General features: G+C 42.7%; 1 protein-coding gene across 2 annotated transcripts in view; it reads right to left on the bottom strand.

Moving 5' to 3' along the window:
- EPHA6 (EPH receptor A6) overlaps positions 1 to 24091 on the bottom strand; it is a 1195522-nt gene that overhangs the window by 299818 nt on the left and 871613 nt on the right. For both annotated transcript variants that reach the window (XM_077480173.1, XM_077480174.1), the window contains exon 7: positions 9997 to 10159. In XM_077480173.1, the coding sequence (XP_077336299.1) occupies positions 9997 to 10159 (163 nt within the window). The remainder of the gene's footprint in view (positions 1 to 9996; positions 10160 to 24091) is intronic.

Here is a 24091-nt window from a genome sequence, read left to right as displayed (position 1 = left end):
TATATTCTTTAGGGAAGTATCCTGGCTTGTTCTAACATCATTAGTTCCTGATATTTCTGCTGTTTTGTAGTATTAATTTATAATGGGTTTGATTAGTAATCCCCGTCATTAGCAATTTATGTTTTGGGACCTTTTTTCTATGGTGGCCCACAGAGTTATTACATTTATTGTTTGATTTAAACCTTTCTTTGGGCGGAGCTGGGGCTTTTCATGGTGTCCTGGCTCTTTATGTGATTCTGGGTTTGCCAATATACAGTGTCATTAGAAGTAGGTTGAGAGGGAATACTGGGCTTTTTGTAAAGACCGTGTCCTGCCTCTCCATTCATTTATTCTCCATAAGACCCTTTTGTAATGGAGACCTGTTTTCTAGGTAGCGCCAATTCTTCCAGGTTTGCGGGCTCTGTCACTGTGATTGGCCAGAGCCGCGATGACGTCACTCCCACGCATGCCCGGGGGAGCCATCGTTCACTGTATGGGCTTGGAAGTATCGGCACACGTGGGCCGTTCCTTCAGAGCACGTGCGCCAGTGATGTCACTGGTTGCATGCACTGGAAATATCTCCTAAACTGTACAAGTTTAGGAGATATTTTCAATACCTTATAGATAAGCCTTATTATAGGTTTACCTATAGGTAAAAGTTTGCAGAGGAAGTTTACTTCCTCTTTAAAATTCTTACATGGTCAATAGGTATTTTTGCACCCATTAAACAGATATAAAAAAAATGCTTTCAAATGGTACATTCCAAAGACTAAAAATGAGCAAATAAAAGAAGTTCGTTGATAGGGTTTACATACACTTTAAGGTGCACTTGCAAGAAGACTGATAGGTACACAGAAGGCTGGCTGTGCCAATGCATTTAATTTACTCCAGGTAACTGTGTGCATCCTTCCTTTGACTGGCTAAGGCCTTGTTCACATGAGTGTACTCTAGCATATGCAATGCAAGGGCTGTGTTTGCCTGCATGGGGAGGCAAGGGTGTTCTGTGCATCTCTGTTGTGATAGTCCCATTAATTGTATTTTCCTGGTGCCTCCATGGCAGCATACCTGTGACAAGCTCCGCCTTGGCTCCTCCCTCAGGACTAGTGAATATTATAAAAGAAAAGGTTAGTACAGCCCCCACATTCTCCTTTTTTTCCTCATACCTCATGGCAGTGAATCCTGGTCGGCGTCCTTACCTTCTGCATTCGGCAGCGTCCGTCCGGGTTCAAGCCTCTCCCGGACGCAGTTCCTTCTCTTGGGCAGCTAAACGCGCTTATAAGGTTGGAAGTCCCTTCTGTAGGATCTTTTGGGACAAGCAGTTTGTCTCTTAAGTAAGAGCTTTATCTGCAAATTGATCAGGCACCAGCTCATTCATGGTAACGGAGGCAGCAGCTATTTTTACATTTCTTTGTTTTTTCCCCTTCTCTCTTTTCTTCCTTCCTTTCCTTTCCCTTTTTTTAGGTTTTATATCTTTATCTTTTCCCTTTTCTCTTCCCTCTCTCTTTTGCTCTCTTCCCCTCCCCAACCTTCCATTTCTTTCTTTGTTTCTTTTCTTTTGACCTCCCATTTGTTTGTTTCTCTCAGACAATCTCCCTCTTAGCCCCTGTCGCCATTCCCGGCTCCATAGGAGCCGCGCGCGCTCAGCGCCGGCGTTTTATTTAACTTTCGGCGTTCCCCGCCGTGCTCTGCGCATGCGCCGGCGGCGTGAGGCTTCTAGCTTACTGTTCCGCCGATCGGCGCATGCGCAGTGGATTCGGATGCCGCAGCGGCCATCTTTGATAAGGGCACAGTGACGTCTGTGCCCTCAAAATCTCAAAGACAGGATAGAGACGTGCCCTGCCTCTCCTGTTCTACTGTTTATCTCCCTGATGGCCTCAGTGGAACGCCTGTGGCTGCAGGGAGAACTGCAACTCTGAGTTTAAAAAAAAAAAAAAAAAGAGAAGATGGATTAATTAATTAAATAGTATAAAATTAAATAAACATTAAAATTATTAAATAAAATTAATAAAAAATAATTAAATAAATTATTTTATTTACAAAAAAAAAAATAATAATAATTAAATAAGTTATTTTATTTACAAAAAAAAATAAATAAATAAATAAATAAAAAATTTAAAATATATATATATATAATTTAACCCCCCCCCCCCCCCCCAAAAAAAAAAAAAAAAAGGACAGGAGGACAAAATGTAGATTTAGACGTATTTTAGATGTATTTATTAAAGTCCCTTTTTTCCAGTCAAGGACACGGTTGGTTGATTTTTCTCCTCTAAAACTCTTTTCTTAGCTGCTGCTTCTGCTAATCCGTCTAGTATGAGCCATTCGCCACCCGCACAAGATCCTACTCTACACCTGAGGTAAGGACCTACGTCCAGGTAAGTTGATACACTTTAAAAAAAAAAAAAAAAAAAAAAGAGTGCACTCAGGCTGGTACTTTATGTATTTCAGTCCTGTACGCCAGAAGATGTCTAAGAGGACCTCAAGGCGACATGAAGGCGATGATGACTCTAGTCACAGCAGAGACAGGTCGTCCTGGCATGGGGATTATAGAAGTGGCAGAAAGCATCGGCCAAAAAGGCGCCATCACTCATGCTCCCCGAGACCTAGATCTCCAAGATGTCAGGCATGTGGAGCTGCCCCACTTTCAGACAAACTGATCTGTTTGAGATTGCCTCAGGGACGATGCAGCTGAAGGTCTGCAAATGGCGGACCTACTTAAGAAAGCAGTAAAGGACTCCCTTGCGGAATTGGTAGCCACAATGACGACGCAACAACCAGCGTCTCCTCCTCAGGAGCAAACGGCTGAGGCTGAGGCTTCCATCCCGGGGTTGTCCACAAGTGGAATTTTTCGTCTGTCGCCGGCATCCTCCTCTAAACATCAGGAAGAGAATGCCATCTCAGAGGAATCATCTGATGACCTAGATGCCTCTGGCTTTGCTTTCGCTATGGTCCAGCCTTATGTACAGGCAGCTAAACAAGCGATCGGCTAGGAGAGACCAACACAAAGGTTTAAGAAGTCTAAATCGTACTTCCCCTTTCTCAAACGTCGGATCTCCGTTTTTCCTCTCATGGACGAGATCAGGAATGTGATTGAGGAAGAGTGGGAAAAGACAGAGAAAATGTTCTCTATTAATCGGTTGGGAAAGTTATTCCCTCTCTCATAGCCTGATTCCGCAATGCTGGAGGGTTCTCCAGTGGTCGATGCAGCAGTGGTAAGGTTGGCAAAGAATGTCACATTGCCCCCGGAAGACTCAACTTCTTTTAAGACTCCAGATGGCAGACAACGCCTGTAAACCTGTCATAGCCCTGACATCAGTGTCCAATGCGCTACGCGTCTGGACAGATAATATAGAGTCAGCAGTCCAACAGGACATCCCAGAGGAGGATATAATCAAGGCCTTGGATGAGCTGAAGTTCTCAGCAGACTTTATTGGTGAAGCCGTCATCGATTCAATTCGTTGCTCCGCAAGGGCAATGCTCCACACAGTTATGGCCAAATGGGCCTTGTGGCTCAAACCGTAGGCAGCAGATATCGCCTCCAAACAGAACTGGTGCAAGATTCCATTTGATGGTGAAGCCTTGTTTGGGGGAAAAAACTGGACAAGGACATCTCTCGAGTCACTGGTGGAAAATCAGGCCTGCTACCCCAAGACAGGTGATCTAGGCGCTCCAGGACAATCGCACCTATATTCCAATACTCCAAGAATAAGGATTACCGATACTCCAGGCAGGGAAAAGGCTTCAGGCATAATTGGGAAAGCACACAGTCCACGTTCCTCAAAACCCGAAGACAGAGACCGATGCCTAACCCACATGATTCTACTATATCCTTTCGACGCCTGGCCAGCCCAAGCGATTCCTGTGTGGGCCAAGCTAAAACACTTCTCAAAGATCTGGGAGCAAAAGTGCAGGGATTCTTGGGTAGTCTCCACAGTCAAATATGGCCATTTTGGGCCGTTCCTAGACAAACCTCCCAAGGTCCTATTCTCCCTGACAAGGGTGTCAAGGTTCCCCCCTAAAAAACGGAAGTGCTACAGCAATTTCTTCTCTCCTTGCAGTAACAGCAAGCGGTAGTTCCAGTGCCTCCATCAGAGAGATTTTCGGGTTTTTACTCAACCCTGTTTCCAGTCCCCAAGAGAAATGGAGGGTGGAGACCCGTGATAGACCTAAAAAGTCTAAATCGTTATTTCTTCCTAGTAAGATTCAAAATGGAGTCACTACGAACGATTATTTGTGTAGACCAATCAGGGGGCTGGATGTTGTCAATAGACTTGCAGGACGCTTACCTGCATATACCCATACTCCCTCCTTTCCAGAAGTATCTGAGATTGGCGGTGGGGCAGGTACATCTCTAATTCCAGAGTCTTCCATTGGGCCTCTGCACATCGCCAAGAGTCTTCACAAAGACCCCAATTGCCATCATAGCCCCTCTGAGAGAATTGGGGCTTCGGGTATGCCACTACTTGGACGACCTTCTACTGCTGGCAAAAGACTGTGGAACAGGTGGTATCTATCCCAACCCATACACTTGACGACCTTGATGCTCAGGAGTCTGCATTGGTAGATGAAGAAACAGACACTTCTGAAATCACGCCCGTTAGGGCATGTCGGCTGGATCACAGTTAATACCAATGCCAGTGCAGCAGGTTGGGGAGCACACTGCAACCGGATCTCAGTGCAGCGTAGATGGTCCTTCCATACAACAGGCCTGGTGTCGAATGTCCTGCAGGTCAGAGCGGCCTACCTTGCGTTACTAGCCCTAAGGTTCAAGATTACAGGGAAACCTGTTCTCCTCCGAATGGACAACAGGGCTGCGGTATCCTATGTACACCGGCAAGGGGGGACACGCAGCAGGTCCCTCCTGAAGGAGGTGGAACCCATAATACTCTGGGCAGAAAGGAATCTAAAGGACCTGAGGGCAGTTTATCTGCCCGGCCATCTCAACTTGAGGGCCGACCGCCTTTCCCGCAAGTTTGCGGATGCCAACGAATGGTCTCTACACCCAGAGATTTTCGACTGGATAGTGAACCAGTGGGGTCCCCTCGAGATAGACCTATTTGCAACAGCACTCAATACCAAGCTTCCAAGGTGCATCTCAAGGCTTCCTCAACCCCAAGCGGAGGTATTAGATGCCCTCTCAGCCCCCTGGGCATGCAATCGGGCCTATGCCTTCCCTCCACGGCCTTTCATTCCAAGATTCCTGTCAAGGCTTATGATTATGAAACCTCGACAGTGATAACGGTCCTACTGTACTGGCCAACACGCCCTTGGTTCCCCACAGCAATGTATCTAAGTACCCGACTTCCAGTCAAGGTTCCAATAATACCTCTTCGCCTCTCGCAAGGATGTCACACCCTTCCAGATCCCCGCAGGCTGGATCTTCACATCTGACAGCTGAAAGGGAAAGGTTCCAATCTCTAGGGTGTTCCAACAAAGTGATCGCAACCCCGCTCAAGGCAAGAAAACCATCCACAAACAAAAGTTCAGGGCCTTCATGATTGGCAGAAGCTGTGATCCAGATTCCCCATCATCCTCTCAAATTCTTGAGTTTTTTCAGGCAGGCCTAGACCTAGGTCTTGCACTAGGTACACTAAAAGTACAGGTATCAGCATTTTCATTGGCAAACCAGTAGAAGATGGGCCGAGGACTCATTAATAATACAATTCTTCAAAGCTGTCAAAAAGATCCGACCGCCAACTAAACAATCTTTTCCCACTTGGGACCTTGCTATTATCCTAGAGTCCTTAGCCAGTCCACCTTTTTGCCCCTTCGGAGTCAGCATCGCTTTGGAATCTAGCCTAGAAGCTAGCCTTCCTGATAGCTATAACCTCTGGCAGACGGATTTCAGAGCTCCAAGCTTTAGGAGCAGATCATAATCATATCATATTCTATCCGGACAGAGTAGAACTCAGAACAGTGCGAGGATTTATTCCCAAAGTCGCATCATCCTTAAACATGTCAGAACCTTGGGCACTCCCAACATTTTCAGAACAGGACTCTGGTTCTCTTCATGAGCTAGACATTGCCTCCACTTTGAAATGCTATCTGCAGGCCACAGCATCATTCAGGGATTCCATCAGGCTGTTTATAATTCCCTGGGGCAAACACCAAGGCAAGGAGGCGTCAGCAAGAACGATTGCCTCATGGATCGTTAGACTCATTCACAAGGTGTACAGGACAAAGGGGCTGGAACCCCCTTTGGCGGTCAGGGCGCTCTCCACCAGAGCAGTTTCTGCCTTTTGGGCGGCAAGAGCGAATGTGTTAATTGAAACTATTTGTGGGGCAGCGACTTGGTCGTCCCGACATACGTTTCTGAAACATTGCAGGGTGGACCCAGGAGCTCTTGCATCGGTGGAGTTTGGCAGACAGGCAGTCACATCAGCCCTCGCTTCTTCTAAATAAAAATTTCTTTAAAATAGACTTCTAAGCATCCCACCCATCTCAGCTAGTTATTTGTCACAGGTATGCTGCCATGGAGGCACCAGGAAAACAGAAAATTGTACCATACTTACCGTAATTTTCTTTTCCTGGTGCCTATCCATGGCAGCATACAATCCCACCCTCGGTATTCTATATTACGGAGAATGCGGGGGCTGTACTAACCTTTTCTTTTATAATATTCACTAGTCCTGAGGGAGGAGCCAAGGCGGAGCTTGTCACAGGTATGCTGCCATGGATAGGCACCAGGAAAAGAAAATTACGGTAAGTATGGTACAATTTTCTGTTTTCAGGCCTGTGCCCTGGCACGACTGTCAAATTGGGAGCAACGACTGTGCTTGTGCACCCGCTGTGACCCAACTGAAATGAATGGGACTGCTTGCCTATGGAAGCATAGAAAACCTGCGCATCCCCATGTGGGCAAACATGGCCCTTGCATGGTCGTATGCTATAGTATGATGGTGTAAACAAGGCCTAATACAGCTTGTCAATTACCTATTACTGGATAGGGAAATGTACAATTTAGCACACTTTTCCTGAAGGAGAGTCAGAGTGATTTTGTCAAGTGCTTATCTGCCCGCAAGTTGTTTAAAGGGAACGTCTAAATAATTCTACTTGAATACATTCCTTGTTACAAAATAAAGCAGTAGCATCTTTTTAAAAATAATAGTACCTAATTTAAAGCAACACTGTCACTTTGCCTGCCTGGGGAAAATTGCCAGTGAAGTTGATTTACTAAAGGCAAATAGCCTGTTCACTTTGCAAGGGAATGTTCCCCAGAGCTTAGTGGATGAGGTGAAGCTCTGCTCACTTCCTTAATTCAATCAAGTTCTATTTTCCTTGAACATGATTGGTTACTCTTTGCAAAGTGAAATTTCACCACATTCACTAACATCTGGGGAAAATTCTCCTGCAGAGTGAAATTTCTCTTGTAAAGTGAACAGCCTAATATCTTTCAGTAAATCATCCCCCAATGTCTCTGTAAAGGTTTCTCCCTTGCTACCATCCTATACTCACATTACCAGCACTCTCTCGCCACTCTTTACTTTAATCACTATGATCTTATTATTCTTACTAATGAAAAACTTTTTTTAGCAGAACGTTTAAAACCTAAACGAGATGGGTTGACATTCAACAAAAATGGTTCAAAATTGATGACAAATCATCTGTTATATTTGCACAAATATTATAAATTACAGTACAGCCATGGCCAAAAGTTTTGAGCATGACACAAATATTAATTTTCACAAAGTCTGCTGCCTCCGTTTTTATCATGGCAATTTGCATATACTCCAGAATGTTATGAAGAGCAATCAGATGAATTTGCCATGTAAATGAACTTAATCTCATTAAAAAAAAACATTTCCACTGCATTTGTGAAGAAGGCTTCAGGGCGCCCAAGAAAGGAGAAGACTTTTGGAGGATGGCCTGGTGTCAAGAAGGGCAGCCAAGAAGCCACTTCTTTCCAGGAACAAATCAGGAACAGGCTCATATTCTGCAAAAGGTACAGGGATTGGACTGCTGAGGTCTGGGGTAAAGTAATTTTCTCTGATGAATGCCCTGTCTGATTTTTTGGGGCATCTGGAAAAAACCTTGTCTAGAGAAAAAGGTGAGCGCTACCATCAGTCCTGTGTCATGCGAGCAGTAAAGCATCCTGAAACCATCCATGTGTGGGGTTGCTTCTCAGCCAAGACAGTGGGCTCACTCATAATTTTGCCTAAGAACACAGCCATGAAGAATGGTACAAAAACATCCTCTGAGAGCAAGTTCTCTCAACCATCCAAGAACACTTTGATGAAAAACAATGCCTTTTCCAGCATGATGGATCACCTTGCCATAGGAGAAAACTGATAACTAAGCAGTGGCAGCCATACATTAAGGCCCCATCCATGCCACCGCCCTCTTATCCATGCATCTGGCCCCTTGCAGGAAGCTGGGTGAATGAATTATAGTGGTGGTGTTATTTTGAAGCAACTGATTAAAACCAAAGGCTCTAATAGGCTTCAAAATAGGATGGGCTCCGGACACAGAGAATTGCGTCCAGAGCCCACCCAGGTATGTTGCAATAGCAAATGAATTCTCGCTATCGTAACACTAATCCTCCTCCTGGCCAATCAGGAAGCGGGTCTGATACTCGTCACCCGATTGGCTGGAAGGACAGGCGATCCTATTGGATGCCTAGGAGGAGGGGAAGAGATGCACAGTGGAAGTGAGGAGGAGAAGACACCGGAGCCCGATGCCTGCCACTGCCTGATGCCGGATGCCTGCCGCTGCCTGATGCACGCCGATGCTGCCACTGACTAATCCTGGATGCCCGTCGCTGCCGGATTGCCATCGTGGCCCGCAGATGCTGGATGCCCGCCGATGCACCCAGTGCTACCCGATGCCCACCACCTAGATTGTGTAAGTGGCAGAGAACCGTCCAGCAGACAGGGAGCAGGGGTGGTGGTTGATGTTTGCTGCCCCCCCCCCAAAAAAAAAACACCAGCTGCCACTGTAATTAAGTGGCTTGGGGAACAAAACATCAATATTTGGGTCCATGGCCAGGAAACTCCCCAGACCTTAATCCCATTGAGAACTTGTGGTCAATCCGTGGGAGGCAGGTGAACAAACCCCCCACCAACTGTGACAAACTCCAAGCATTGATTATGCAAGAATGGACTGCCATCAGTCAGGACGTGGCCCAGAAGTTGATTGATAGCATTCCAAGGCAAATTGCAGAGCTCCTAAAAAAGAAAGGTCAACACTGTAAATATTGATTCTTTGCATAAACATAATTTAATTAACAATAAAAGCCTTTGACACTAACGGAATGCTTGTAATTATACTTCAGTATACCATAGAAACATCTGACAAAAAGTTCTAAAAACACTGAAGCAGCAGAATTTGTGAAAATTTATATTTGTGTCATTCTCAAAACTTTTAGCCACAGTTGTATATTCCACATTCGGTTATATCCATAACAGATGAGTATTCATTCATGCGATTATGCGATTAAAACTAGTTCCTGACACGTTTCCTGGATCTACATTCACTTCTTCAGGGGAACATAACATATCTTATCCTTTTTCTCAAAGTTAGTTAGTTTCAGATTAGAATGAAATTGGTCTGTTATGTAATTATTAGAGGAATGTTGGTATAAAACTTAAATGTATGGTTTATTGACAAAGCACTCCCTTATGAATCAGAGTTTATTCCTTATCAGAAGTCTCAGCCCACCCACAATATAAGGAGACATTAGAGTTTACAGAACATTCAGCTTGGTGATACTTGTGATCAGACTTGCTCACAATCCCTATTTTCCAAACTAAAGTCAAAGGTCTTATGAGAAATCGGTATTTGTCAAAAACAAGAGAGTGGACGATGGGAGGGTCAGTTATCCATTAGATTCTTGAAAAAAAAAATGCATAACTATTATTTTCGGTATAATCATGGATATTTCAAATAAAGTTGTACCATGTAAAAAAAAAAAAAAAAAGATGACACATTTGCATTTTTAATAAGTGTAGAGTCACATAAAAGGCAGCATGTTCAAATCTGATATTTCAAATACAACACACTCGGGTTAATTAAACTCACTTTCATCTCCAGTTTCAAATTCAAACTTATGACTGTAGCCGCTGTATCCTGCAGCGGTTCTGACTCGAATGTGAAATATATACTTGGTGGATGGCTTCAAGCCTGTGATTATAACGCTGGGTGCCTTGGATCTGGTGGAGGAATAGCTGAGCTGTTCATGTTCCTGGAGAAAGAAAAAAAAGAAAAAAGAAAAAGAAAAACAGATTTAATTAAAACTAATAATAATCTTTTCATAATCCTTTTTTTTTTTTTTATTTGTAATTCATTCAGTCACCCGACTTGAACCTTTGGTGAAAAGCACAATGTGCTTTTGTAACTGAAGTTGATATTTTCTCGATTTGTTATTATTTTTGGATTTGAAAGCTGAGACTTTGATTTACTGCATGAAACGGACAAGTGCTATAGCGACAGTAAGCTTATCTTTGTGATATACTCAGTGCTAGGCTTACAATGAAAGCTCGCCTCATAGTTTCAAACTAAATTAAATATAACATTGCCTTTGTCACTGGGTTGCACACCAACAACAATGAGTCAGGTTTAAGGAGAACCGTATTTTCATGGGTTCAATACTAATAATTCTATGCCAAAGAATGAATTGAAAACAGACCGACCTAGAGTTCTTTATCTCCTTTTTGACTAAAGTTCAAAAATATAAAAGCAATAGGATAAACGCTGGGACATGTGTTTGATGCAGGACAGGAAACGTAAAGAAAACTGATCAAAAATAGAGTAAAAGGATATATAAGCTCCAAAATGGAACAACTTTTAGTTGGTCTCTTTTGGCCTGTTAAATCATTTCTAAACTCAAAAAACAAATATATTGCAATGTACCAATCCTTAATCCAAGTAGTTGTAAAGGCAATATTTTTTTTTATCTTAACAGCCCTGAAAAGCAAGGAACTGAAGTCATTCCTCTCTCTCTGTAACCCCGAAAAACTGGGAGCGACGAGTGGTCCATCACTTCCGGTTCCGCCTCTTTGTTTACTTGGCTGGCATCGTCCAGGAAAGCAGCCAGTCAGACCAATCTGTGCCTGATCGTCTGCATGGGAGGCTAGAGAACAGGACATGTCATGGCCCATGCTGTCACAAGGGATGTTGTTCATCCCTTGTGATAGCAATAAATCAATGCCCATCAGTGAAGGAGAAAACTTACTTATTTACAACATTTTATAACAGAAACAAAAGAAAAACTTTTTATTTTTTTCAAAATTTTAGGTCTTTTTTTTTATTTGTTTAAATAAAAAATGCAGAGGTGATCAAATACCGCCAAAAGAAAGCTACAAAATGATACAAATTCTGTTTGGGTACAGTGTACCATGACTGCGAAATTATCATTTAAACAGCGACAGTGCTGAAAGCTGAAAATTGGCTTGGGCGGGAAGGGGGTGTACTGTAAGTGCTCAGTATTGAAGTAATTAAACATATCATTGAAAGCTTTTGTTAAATATGTTTTATAACTGTAAAAAAAAAATACACGTTGTTCCTTGCAGAAATCTTGTCTGCTGATAACATATTGCGCTCAATGCCTGTTCTGCACGTTTATCAGTTACATTGCTCTCAGCTATCTCTGAGGACTAAAACCAAAAACCTCCCCTCTATGTTATGGAAAAGAGGAGAAAGAATGTTTTTTTAGGGTGGCGATGCTGTTTCTCCAAAGTTACATTATAAGGAGTGTGGTCACTCTGGGACAGGAAGTGTATTACTGTAAAGAATACAAGGTGATAATGGATACAAATAATAAAAAGCCTTTTAAATTTAGATATACTTTAGCCCCAATGATGTCCATAAACTTGGCAATTTTGTTGGCAGTTTTGGAGCTTTATATAGGCTTTCCACTACAGCAATCTGCCACTTTCATGTGTTTTCCAGGTTCAATCAACCAGTCAATTGAAAATGAAGTGGAAATCAATCAAGACTACTAAAGTACCAGTCCAAAGGCATTTTCAGTTTATTTCCACACCAGTCAATCATTTGGTCACTTGCAACTCAGACACAATTGAAAGTGTTGGTGGCAGATTGCTCTGGTTAAAATCGTACATAAATTCAACGGGTCATTCAACAAGCACTGTATGCAAAGCTCAGGGCAACAAAATACAAACTTGTATAAAGTCAAATTTGTACACCCCTTCACATTTGCACTTGGCTCTTTAAGACCACAAGATGGTCATATACTTTTGGAAGCTGTCCACCAGCTTTCAAATGAGAAAATCAATACATTGAACAGTCAAGAGCAATCTACCTCCCACAATTTTCATTGTTTCCTGCTTTCCCGGACTAAACTGATGTATACCTTCCCAAATTACCAAGTTTATAGCTGGTATCACAGTTTATGTTTTCCTTACTTACAGAAAGTGGCACACGTAGCTTAAATAGTAATATATTAACGGAAATTATGTGTTTTTAATTCCCCGTGATTGGTTGTTAAAAGTGAATACAGCTTACAAGTATTTACCAAGGTAAGTGAAGATTTGCAACTCCTTTAGTAAATGAGGCACAATGAGTTTTATTTATAAAAATCATTACTCTCATGAATCCAAAAAATACAGAGATTTAAAAATTTTACACAAGCTAACAAATAAGGACTTTCCATACTATAATAAACGTACAAGTATGTCATGATTTCATGATTTGACTTTCAAAATAGGAAACAGTGCACTTGTGTAATAAAAAATAATACTTCAGAAAATAACATTCAGGTTTTTGGCCCTAATAAGTAATAAAATATCCCTTGATATAGCAAATAAAAGTACTTACAAATATACTAAAGCAACATTATAAATAAAATATATGCAGTTATACATCACTAGTGAGTATTATTGAGCTCTTAACCTAGTAATGGAAAAAAAATTAGGGCTGTTATTGATTTAAATTTTCGTGTTCGTGACTTTTTTTTTTTTAAATCGATTAATTGACTAATTTTGATTAATTATAACACACATACAGATCCAACTAGTTTTAGCTGATCTCCTTGCATTGCAACTCTGCATTACTCAGTGGTAAATGTAGAATATACTATATACAGTAACCTGACACTAGTAAGTTTCCACAATCCATGACTTAGCTTCACATTTCACACAAATACGTTTTAAATTCAAACTGTAGCACTGACGTAAGTAATTATTTTTTCCACAGTAGCTTGACAATCCCTCCACCTCCGATCTAACTAATCACTCTCACCTTATGACATGGACCCCTGTGCAAACAGGTGGCCATGCAAGCGGGTATCACAAGGGTTAACAGGGACCATAAACTTCTCTCACGTCTCCTTAGATCTCAGCAAGGACGCCAGGTCATGGGTAGAAAGAAAAGATCTAAGTGCTCACCGCTTAAGTATAAGATTTAATTTTTGTGTTCAAACACAAACTACTCACATAAAGATGATAAAAACAGCATGTAAAGCCGACAATCGTGTTAGTTCCGTAGGGCAGCAGCGGGTGACGTCATGCGTAGCTCCTGCCCCGTACACGTTACGTTCAATCAGAACTTCAACTTCACCAGACTCCTCCCTCCTTCCCTTCATTAACAGACGGATGCACTTGGGGAAGGGGGGAGGAGCCCAGTGACATTGATGTCCGTGACGTTACCGGATCTCCGACGGAACTCCCTGAAGACCCGGAAGCCGCCGGAGAGGTGAGCACTGATCAAACGAATTTTGATCGATCAAAAATAATAATCAATTAACGGAGAAATTAATCTTTAATGTGCAGATAGGTGCAATAAATCGGTCCTGGAAGTATAAGGCCCCTTTCACACGGGCGGCTGTTCTGCCACTGTTAATAGCATGTTTTGTTGTTTTGAAATTCCAAGACTCTAGGCCAGGGATATGCAATTAGCAGACCTCCAGCTGTTGCAAAACTACAAGTCCCACCATGATCTGCCTCTGGGTGTCATGCTTGTGGATGTCAGAGTCTTGTTATGCCTCATGGGAATTGTAGTTCTGCAACAGCTGGAGGTCCGCTAATTGCATATCCCTGCTCTAGGCACAGCGATCACTTGCATTTGTACATTGCGATTAGCTGCGTTTACGTGCATTTACATACGGCTGCATTTAACTGCGTTGGAACATTCTTGCCATTTCTGATGTGCTTCCTGTTTTTCTTTCCTTGTTGCCACTGCTATCTGCAGGTGAGTTAGTACACTGCGATTACCTGCAGTTATGTGCAGATAGCTGCAATAAATCGGTCCTGCATGCAGTCAAATTTATTTTTTCAAACTGCACCAAACTCCATGTAACAAAACCGTTGTTAAAAAGTTTAGCTGTGGTATATAACTTGATCTATCCACAGCTAAAAGCTGAATTCTATCCGCCTGTGTGAAAGGGGCCAAAGTAACACAGGCTTCGGGCAGCAAAATTAAAGGGGTGGCAGACTGACCATTTGTTTCACCATATTGCTTATCACATCCCATACTTACGTGAACCTGCAACAATCAAACATTAACAGCTACTAATTCTATTAGCAGAACACGTGGCTGGCCACAGATAATACAAGAGCACATAGTTGGTGCATGTAAGCTTAGCTTGGCCTAGTAACCTCTATGGAGGGGAAGAAAAGGACACTGGTTCATTACTGGGGAAAGACAGTGATGTAAAAAAAAAAAACTTATAATCACATCCATCAAGACATCAGGACTTTAAATGTACCCACGAGGAAAAAAAAACTCCAGTCACAGAACCATAAATCAATTAGAAAACATCTATCAAATATTACATGATAAAGGGTGATCAACCTTCACATAAAGTCTACAAATATTCTACAAAAAGCATAGAATACAGTATATTATACACATCCAGTATACAGGTTGCCATAAATGTTCAAAACCCATGTTTGCCAACACGTTTCATAGTCCAATGCTGCCTCCTTGAGACTGGGAAATGAAATATGCTATATAGAATGCTTTCACTTGATCTGAGATGAATACAGAATATTATACTGTATATTGTATCAAAAAATTCATACACATGCCCTTTTTTACATATTACTTACATGTTAGGTGAATTAGACAAGCAGGTGAGTAATGCTTGTATGGAAGAAAAAAAAACACAAAGCAAAAGAACAGGATCAACCAATCAGCTGTGCAGTCTTACAGCCTACGGCGTCAGAAAACGGATCACCTTTCCTAATGCTTTGTTTCTTTCCTCAATGCTTGAGACCATTGCCTGGGTGCCTGGGACAGACAGGATCACTGTGTTGGCACTGCTTGTCTAACTCACCTAATATGTAAATAATGTGTATAAAAGGACATGTGTATACGTTTTTTGATACTATATCTAACACTGTATATAGCATGGTATATATTTATCCTAGGCAGGTCAAATGAACAAATTCTATATAATATATATCATCGCCCAGTCCTGAGGAAGTTGTGTTTAACCATGAAGATGAATATAGGTGTTGACATTTATGGCAACCTGTATACTGGATTCTGTGGGCGATTAGTTTCAAGTGAAGAGTTTTCAGAAAGGTAATCCAGCCATATGCAAGGTTAAAGCGGGAGTCCACCGGGACTCCGCGTTTTTTTTTTTTTAAAAGCCAGCAGCTACAAATACTGCAGCTGCTGACTTTTAAAATAGTGACACTTACCTGTCCAGCGCGCCCGCGATGTCGGTACCCGAAGCCGATCTCTCGATCGTCTCTCGGGTGCTGCCGCCGCCATCTCGGGTATGGGAATCAGGAAGTGGAGCCTTTCGTCTTAATTTCCCGGTTCCCTACTGTGCATGCGCAAGTCGCGCTGCGCAATAAGGATGGTCCCCCGCTGCCTCTGGGATCTGTGTGTTTCCCAGCAGGCAGCGGGGCACTTGCAGGAAGGGGCGGGCACTTGCGGAAAGGGGCGTAAGTTACGCCCCTTTCCGCAGAGAGCTATCCCGGAAGTGGGTGCAATTACCTGGATTATCCAGGTAACTGCACCCCCCTCCCCCCTGAAAGGTGCCGATTGTGGCACCGGAGGGGGGGAGGGTTCCGATGAGCGGAAGGTCCACTTTAGGGTGGACCTCCGCTTTAAGGGCTTCATGTCAATGTTTATTTGGTCAGACAGAACAGAAAGGCTTCCTGTACAGGTGTAGAAAACATTGTCTAAAGCAAAAGTCCATCAACGAATATAAGACTGTCTTTCCACGCTTATTAAATTTACATGCTAGATCTGCTCTTTCTTCCACCTGTCTAGTTGGGACACCTTATAGTTGACCTCCCCAACCTTTTTCAGTATTTCTGTCAGGGCTAGGCTTAGCCCTTCCCTCTCAGAGCAGGCCGCTCAGCTGTCGGTTAATTGCCAGCTCTAATCTTTCCACAGTGACTCACCTGGTGATGATATCCTGCTTGTCAGTCCTGCTGGTTACTTAAGCTGTTCAGTCCAAATCCTCTCTGCCTTCTCCTTGGTCAACGTATCAAGAGACTCTCTCCTGTGTGCCTGTTAAAGACTTGCTTGGCTGACGTCCCTTCTGGTTCCAGATCCTGCTTGCTGTTCCAATACGCTAATTCTCCGGTTCCCTGATTTCCTGGCCTGTTCTGATGTACGCTGATCCCTGGCTCCCTGATTTCCTGGCTTGTCTGACTATCCATTCCGGTTACAGAACTCGGGCTATGTTTTGACTATGTTTGTTCTATTTACCTTTTACCATTATTATTATTATTAAACAGTGTGATTTTATTGCACTTCTGTTTCAGTCTGATTCATGGTTTCTGACAATTTCATAGGGTCCTTGCCACTTAACTAGGAACTTACTTTCCAGCATGGGGACTAAAACAAGAATGCGATCTCCCGGATGGAAAGTTTGAATCTTCACCAACCTATTGTACATTCGACTCTGTGCTTCCTGGGCTTGCTGCATGTGTTCTCAAACAAGGGGCATTGCTGAGGAAATTCTATCCTGCATGGCTGAGATATGCTCTATAACACTCCAGTAGGGATTAATGGATTAACGGTTTGTTAAACCGTTCTGCTGAACCATCTATCTGAGGGTGGTAAACCGAAGTATGCAGATGCTTAATATTTGCACAACTCTTTCATTACCTTTCATTTATTGATATAAAGGGAGTCCCTTGGTCAGTTAGAACCTCCTTTGGGATCCCAGTAAGGGTAAACATGTGGAACACCTATTTGGCTATTGTCTTGGAGGAAGTGTTTCTCAAGGGAACAGCCTCAGGATACCGGGTGGTATAATCTATGACCACTTGGACGTACTGATAGCCTTTAGCAGACTTAACTACTGGCCCTATCAATTAGACCAAGAGGAACCTCAATCACGGGCAATGGCACCAGTGGGCTATGGTATTGGGGCATAGGGGCTGCCTTTTGACACTCAGGGCATGACTCACAATAGTTTCTCATGTCAGCATGTATGCCGAGCCAAAAGAAACACTGTAAGACCCCTTTCACACTGAGGGTATTTTGCAGGCGCTATAGCGTTAAAAATAGTGCTTGCAAAATGCCCTAAAACAGCTGCTCCATGTACTCCACTGTGAAAGCCCGAGGGCTTTCACACTGGAGTGGTGCGCTGGCAGGGCGTCAGAAAATGTACTACCAGCAGATTCTTTGGAGCGGTGAAAGAGCGGTGAACTCACCTCTCCTCCATCGCTGCTCCCCATTGAAATCAATGGGACAGCGCTGTGATACCGCCGGCAAAACGCCGTTCCGATTTAACCCCTTTTCGGTCACTATCAGGGGGGGTTAAAACTGCCCTGCTAGTGGCCGAATAGCGCAGCTAAAATGATGGTAAATCTGACGCCCTAGGCGGCTCTGTGTGAAAGAGGTCTAAGATACATTCTTTGGGCTTTTTGGATAGGCCAGGTGACCCCCCCCCAGGGGATGTGTATGGGCCAGGTTTAACACTATCCTCCTATAAGGGCCAGGCACCATGAGTTGTTCCACAACCTCACCCTGAATATTTTCAACCCAATACAACATATCATGGTTAACCACTATATGAGGAAACACATTATCCAATCCCAGGGCTACTGGAATCCCATTGTTTACCGTCACATTTTCGCAGGCTTGCACCAGAGAAGGATCCTGGCAACTCTAGGGTCTCAGGGGTCACTTCTGGTTCACCCGCACAGACTGTTAGGGGAAAAGACACATTTTCATCAGCGGTCACTCCTACAGCATTTTCAACAACCTTTGTTTGAAAGGGTTTGCGGTTCCTCCCTGCAGTCTCATTAGAAAGTCCTGGCTCGGGACTCTTATCCTTCCCACTGCAGAGTTCTTGCAACAATGGAAAGTCTCTCCCCAGTATTACACTGTGCAGCAGGAAAGGGGACACAGCCACTTCATTGCAAACCGATTCTGAGCTGGTTTCAAAAGTCAATAGCACTGTGGGTGTACTTCTTACAGTTACCATGCACACATTCCACTACCTGACACTGGGTCAGCTGTTTGGGGTCCACAAGCCGGGTATGGACCAGGGTGACTAGGCTTCCAGAGTCCAGGAGGGCACACACACTTTTTCCTCTTATCTTTACAACAGAGTTTGGTTCAGGAGGAGGGGGGTGGGGGCTCTTGCTCATCTTCTCCCTTTCCTGGCCTGCCCGGCTGCATGCTCGGCCATTTTTTTTCGATTTTGGCGTGGAGTTCCCCTTAAAATCTATGCCGGACCCAAAGGGCCTGGTATGACATTTTTGGGGGAGACTATATGCCCTGCACTGTATTATGTATACTACACTGACTGTACTATATATTCTCCACTGCATTATATATATACTACATTGACTGTACTATATATTCTGCAATGTATTATATATACTACACTGATAGCATTATATACTCTCCACTGTATTATATATATACACTACACTGACTGCACTATATACTCTAAACTGTATGAATTATCCCCTTCCCGATGAGCGTACGCAGATGTGCGTACTCGGCTTCCGGGGGTTATACTGGGATGATGCCCGCAGCTGTAGGCATCATTCTGGTACTGATTTTTAGAGCCGGCGATCGGTTTTCCAGCCATAACAACTGATAAGGCTAAAAGCTGCTCGGCTGTTATGCCGGAGGAGTGGGAGGGGATGTCCCCCCTCTCGCCGCCTCCCGCCACTCTTACCGAGGCTCCCTTTCAATCGGGAGCACCGATGAACAATCCGATGCCCCTGGCGGCTAGGGAGGGACTGGAATGAAGCTGTAAGCCATCTCCTAATTGTAAACATGGAAGCGACGTCATGAAGTCACTTCCCGTTTACTCGGCTGCCAATGGCGCCGGATTAAAAAATATATATAGTATTCAGAATCGCTGAAAATGGCGATCTGAATACTTCAAAGTGTAAAGGAGGGATTGGAGGTCTTTTAGACCCCCGATCCCTCCATAAAAAGTACCTGTCACCACCTATTACTGTCACAAGGGATGTTTACATTCCTTGTGAAAGCAATAAAAGTGATCAAAAATGAAAAAAACAAAACAATTTAAAATAAATAAAATAAATAATATATATATTTTTTAAAGCGCCCCCCGTTGCCGCGAGCTCGCGCAGCAAAGAAAACGCATACGGAAGTTGCGCCCACATATGTAAACGGTGTTCAAATCACACATGTGAGGTATCACTGCAATCGTCAGAGCGAGATCAATAATTCTAGCACTAGACCTCCTCTGTAACTCTAGAAAAAAACTTTAAAGCGTCACCCATTGAGATTTTTAGGTACCGTCGTTTGTCGCCATTCCACAAGTGCATGCAATTATAAAGCGTGACATGTTTGGTATCTATTTACTCGGTGTAACATTATATTTCACATTATGCAAAAAAATTGGGCTAATTTTACTGTTACCCTTTTTTTAAATTCATGAAAGTGTCCCTTTTCCCAAAAAGTTGCGTTTAAAACACAGCTGCACAAATACCATGTGACATAAAATATTTCAACAATCGCCGTTTTATTCTCTAGTGTCTCTGCAAAAAAAATATATATAATGCTTGTGGGTTCCAAGTAATTTTCTAGCAAAAAATATGGATTTTAACTTGTAAACACCAAATGTCAAAAATAGGCTTAGTCATGAAAGGGTTGAGTATCATGAATGGGTAATACTACACGGACTGCACTATATACTCTGAACTGTATTATATATACTACATTGACTGCACTATATACTCTGAACTGTATTATATATACTACACGGACTGCACTTTATACTCTGAACTGTATTATATTTACTACACGGACTGCACTATATACTCTGAACTGTATTATATATATACTACACGGACTGCACTTTATACTCTGAACTGTATTATATATATACTACATGGACTGCACTTTATACTCTGAACTGTATTATATTTACTACACGGACTGCACTATATACTCTGAACTGTATTATATATATATACTACACGGACTGCACTTTATACTCTGAACTGTATTATATATATACTACATGGACTGCACTATATACTCTGAACTGTATTATATATACTACACGGACTGCACTTTATACTCTGAACTGTATTATATATACTACACGGACTGCACTTTATACTCTGAACTGTATTATATATATACTACACGGACTGCACTTTATACTCTGAACTGTATTACATTTATTACACGGACTGCACTATATTTTTTTTCCTTTTGTATACATGTAAAATCCTGTAGCATTGGCGAGTGTAATTCTAGTGTTTTTTACATAATATTGAGATGGTACCTGTGAGGACATTAAACAATTTACCGCCTGGTTTTCATTTCTTCCCCATATAAGAATAGCATCCTCAACAGGGTCTCCAACCTGCCCTATTGACTGTTCTCTAGAGATAATCAGCCAGCGAGTTTAAAGAGAATCTCACATGAACGATATTGTTCCCTGATCTTATAGATACATATTGGCCCAAAATTTCCCCAAGGTTTCCTGGTCATAATAAATAAACAATGCATCTAAACCCAAATAAAAAAATGATCACAGAGCAAATCAGGGAATGCACATTCCTCTATCAACTCTTGCTCACTATCCTGACAGTGTTTTTTTTTTTAGGTTCCGGGCTCCCAGGAGGAGCGAAAGAGCCCGGGGTTTGCAGGGTGCTCTGTGTTTCGCTGCAATCATTCCCTGCCTAATGACTAATGAGAGATCAGCTAAACAGGGAGAGTATTGTTTTCAGCGGACTGACAGACCCAGAGGGGTTGATTAAATAAAGAAATGTTCACTTTGTCCGGTGAAGCTATGTTTACATCAATCATGAAATGAAGAACAAAGGAAATTCCTAATATTTGACATCCCCTTTGCATATGTTTGGTATTTGACATGAATACAGTTTCACTGGGTGAAATTTCTACTACATTAACCCTCCAAATTAACCTTTTATATGTGTAAGAAGGGGGAAATGCTGTCTAGGTCTCACACGCACTAAAAATAAAATATTGCTGTGGTGGTATGGAGCCCCCCCGCCATAAACAATCATACTGGATCAACAAAACCACCAGATTATGGGCTCAACACACCACTTTAATATTGAGAATTATTAAACGCAACAAATAAAACGTAATAAAAAAAACAGAAAGCGAGTCTGCTTTTTCCGAAAACATACATTTTTTTTAATGCATATATAAAATCTAAACAACAATGATACATATAACAGAATTAATATTACCCTCTAAACCCACTCGTATACTGTCATGCAAGAACTCAGCATACTAAAGTATAGCAACCAGCGTGACATTGTAAAAATGTTAAATACACCAGCTCCTGGACTTCCTTTATGCATTTATATACCAGACTCACTCTTAACCACCCAGCCCTGTGGATACGGTGAAGAATAATAATCTCTATTTTTTTAGCCTCTATTTTTTTAATGAATGCAGCCTTATAATCACAGAGCATTCATAATATACATTTATGTATATGTAGAAATGGACTTAATAGTAGTAAATATATACAGTACATATACAGTATACTGTAAACTTTCAGCTCAAGATGGTTAATAATGTATGCAGAAAAAAAAAAAAAACACTTGATCCTTGGGACTCCATGCAATGAGTGGTAAATGAAAAGCATGTTCGTAAAGGTAAATTGACCATACAGGGCTCATTCTCAATGATTAGATGCCTTGAAAGTAAAGATTAGATGCCTTGAAAGGTGACCCAAAGTGCGCAAATTTATAGCAAAAAATGGTTGAATGATCTAGTAAATATATACACAAAATGTGTATTAAAACGCTGGACTAAAGAGATCTGAAGTTCCAGGGGCACTATTGGCTCAATCATGTCCAAAGAGTAGAAACAGACTATGGGGGGTTATTTATGAAAGGCAAATCCACTTTGCACTGCAAGTGCACTTGAAAGTGCAGTCGCTCTAAATCTAAGGGTTAGGTCTGAAATGAGTGGAAGCTCTGATGATTTTATCATGCAATCATATGCAAGCTAAAATGCTGTTTTTTTTATTCTCCTTGCATGTCCCCCTCGGATCTACAACGACTTTAATTCCAAGTGCACTTGCAGTGCAAAGTGGATTTTCCTTTAGTAAATAACCCCCCATGTCTGATGTCCAGTGTTTTACATAAGTAATTAAGTAATGCATAACGAATGCATATCTCACTATATAATAGTCAACATTATGCCAGAAAATCTCTTTATATCAGAAGCACTTGAAAGGTGTCTCCATTAAATGGTTATACATGCAAATAAATTATGTAGTGTACCATGGTCTTTTAGATGTTATATGTTCAATAAAAAATTTAGCATTTTGTGTTTTTGGATGATGCAGCCCCACTTTTAGTTTTTTGTTACTTTAATTGTTGCATTCATAGATGTGCACCCCAAAGCTCAAATACACATGCATGTAGAAATTGTGGGAGATCTCAAACTGTAATGTCCTTCCTCCAGAAGAAGCAGGCAGCAGGGCCGTCTTAATAGCATCATGGGCCCCTGGGCAAAGTAATGCTCTGGGGCCCCTACAATGGAGACAGTGCAAGTAAACAGACATCAAGTAGGTAAGAGGCAGACAAGCAGAACTCCCCCTTTTGGGTTGAGCTCCGCTTTACCTACATGAACAAATCATTCTGTACAGCACAGAAACAGTGGGAAAATACTACATACACAAAGTAACAAAGCTGTCCTGTGCATATAATATATCTGCTAGAATGATGTTCAGGACAGTTGTAACAAGTATAGACACAGCTGCCAATAAAAATCATGAGGCACCATCCAGCCTGACAGGGCCTCAGATACCTGCAATATCAGAGGTATCTTAATGAGCGGGCACACCTGGGCACTGCCAGGGGCCCCTGCACTTTCCCCAAAGCAGCTGTTCCTTGAGCCCATGCTGCCCGGAAATTGGGGGCCCCATTATGGCACTGAGATACACAGATGTGCAGAACAATACCTATTATTTCATAGCTAGCAGGGAGGGGTAGGGCTGGAGTGCCAGTGTTGCTCTGACCCTGCCCCATGCAGCTTGAATGCTCGGGACTTGAATGCCGCTGGGTAGCAGCTGAAGTGGGAGCTGCAGAGCCCACCTGCAGAAGGGGCATTGTGGATGGTGTCATGGTGAGCCCAGCTGTCCAGCACTGTTTGCACCAAAGGGCTTGGAATGCCCAGAGGGATGCTCCCTTCTATGCCCCTTCTTTTGCCTGCATGACTTTATTGGTATAGGTAAATCCTTGTCACAGTACTGAAGCTGGGAGGGATCAGACTGCTGTGGGGATATCTGGGATGTAGAGGGGTGAGAGTGCTGGGGGGATATCTGGGATGTAGAGGGGTGAGAGTGCTGGGGGACATCTGGGATGTGGAGGGATCAGAGTGCTTGGGGGATATCTGGGATGTAGAGGGGTCAGAGTGTTGGGGGGATATCTAGGATGAAAAGGGAACAGAGTGCTGCAGGGATATCTGGGAAGTAGAGGAATCAGAGTGCTGGGGGATATCTGGGGTGAAGAGAGGGATCAGAGTGCTGGGGGGGGGGATATCTGGGGTGCAGAGAGGGATCAGAGTGCTGGGGGGATATCTGGGATGTAGAGGGATCAGAGTGCTGGGGGGGGGGTATCTAGGGTGTAGAGGGATCAGAGTGCTGGGAGGATATCCATTGCCTTCAGACAAAAAAACATATTCTAAAACACAGAGGCCCCTGTTAGAGGGAGCGCAGACTCTCCTCCCTCCTTGTGTATGGAGGATGGAGGGCACTGGG

Source organism: Lithobates pipiens, unplaced genomic scaffold (assembly GCF_037356315.1).
Source record: "Lithobates pipiens isolate NorthernLeopardFrog02 unplaced genomic scaffold, aLitPip1_a1.2 Scaffold_16, whole genome shotgun sequence".
Lineage (NCBI taxonomy): Eukaryota > Metazoa > Chordata > Amphibia > Anura > Ranidae > Lithobates > Lithobates pipiens.
This window is presented reverse-complemented; position numbering and strand designations above follow the sequence as displayed.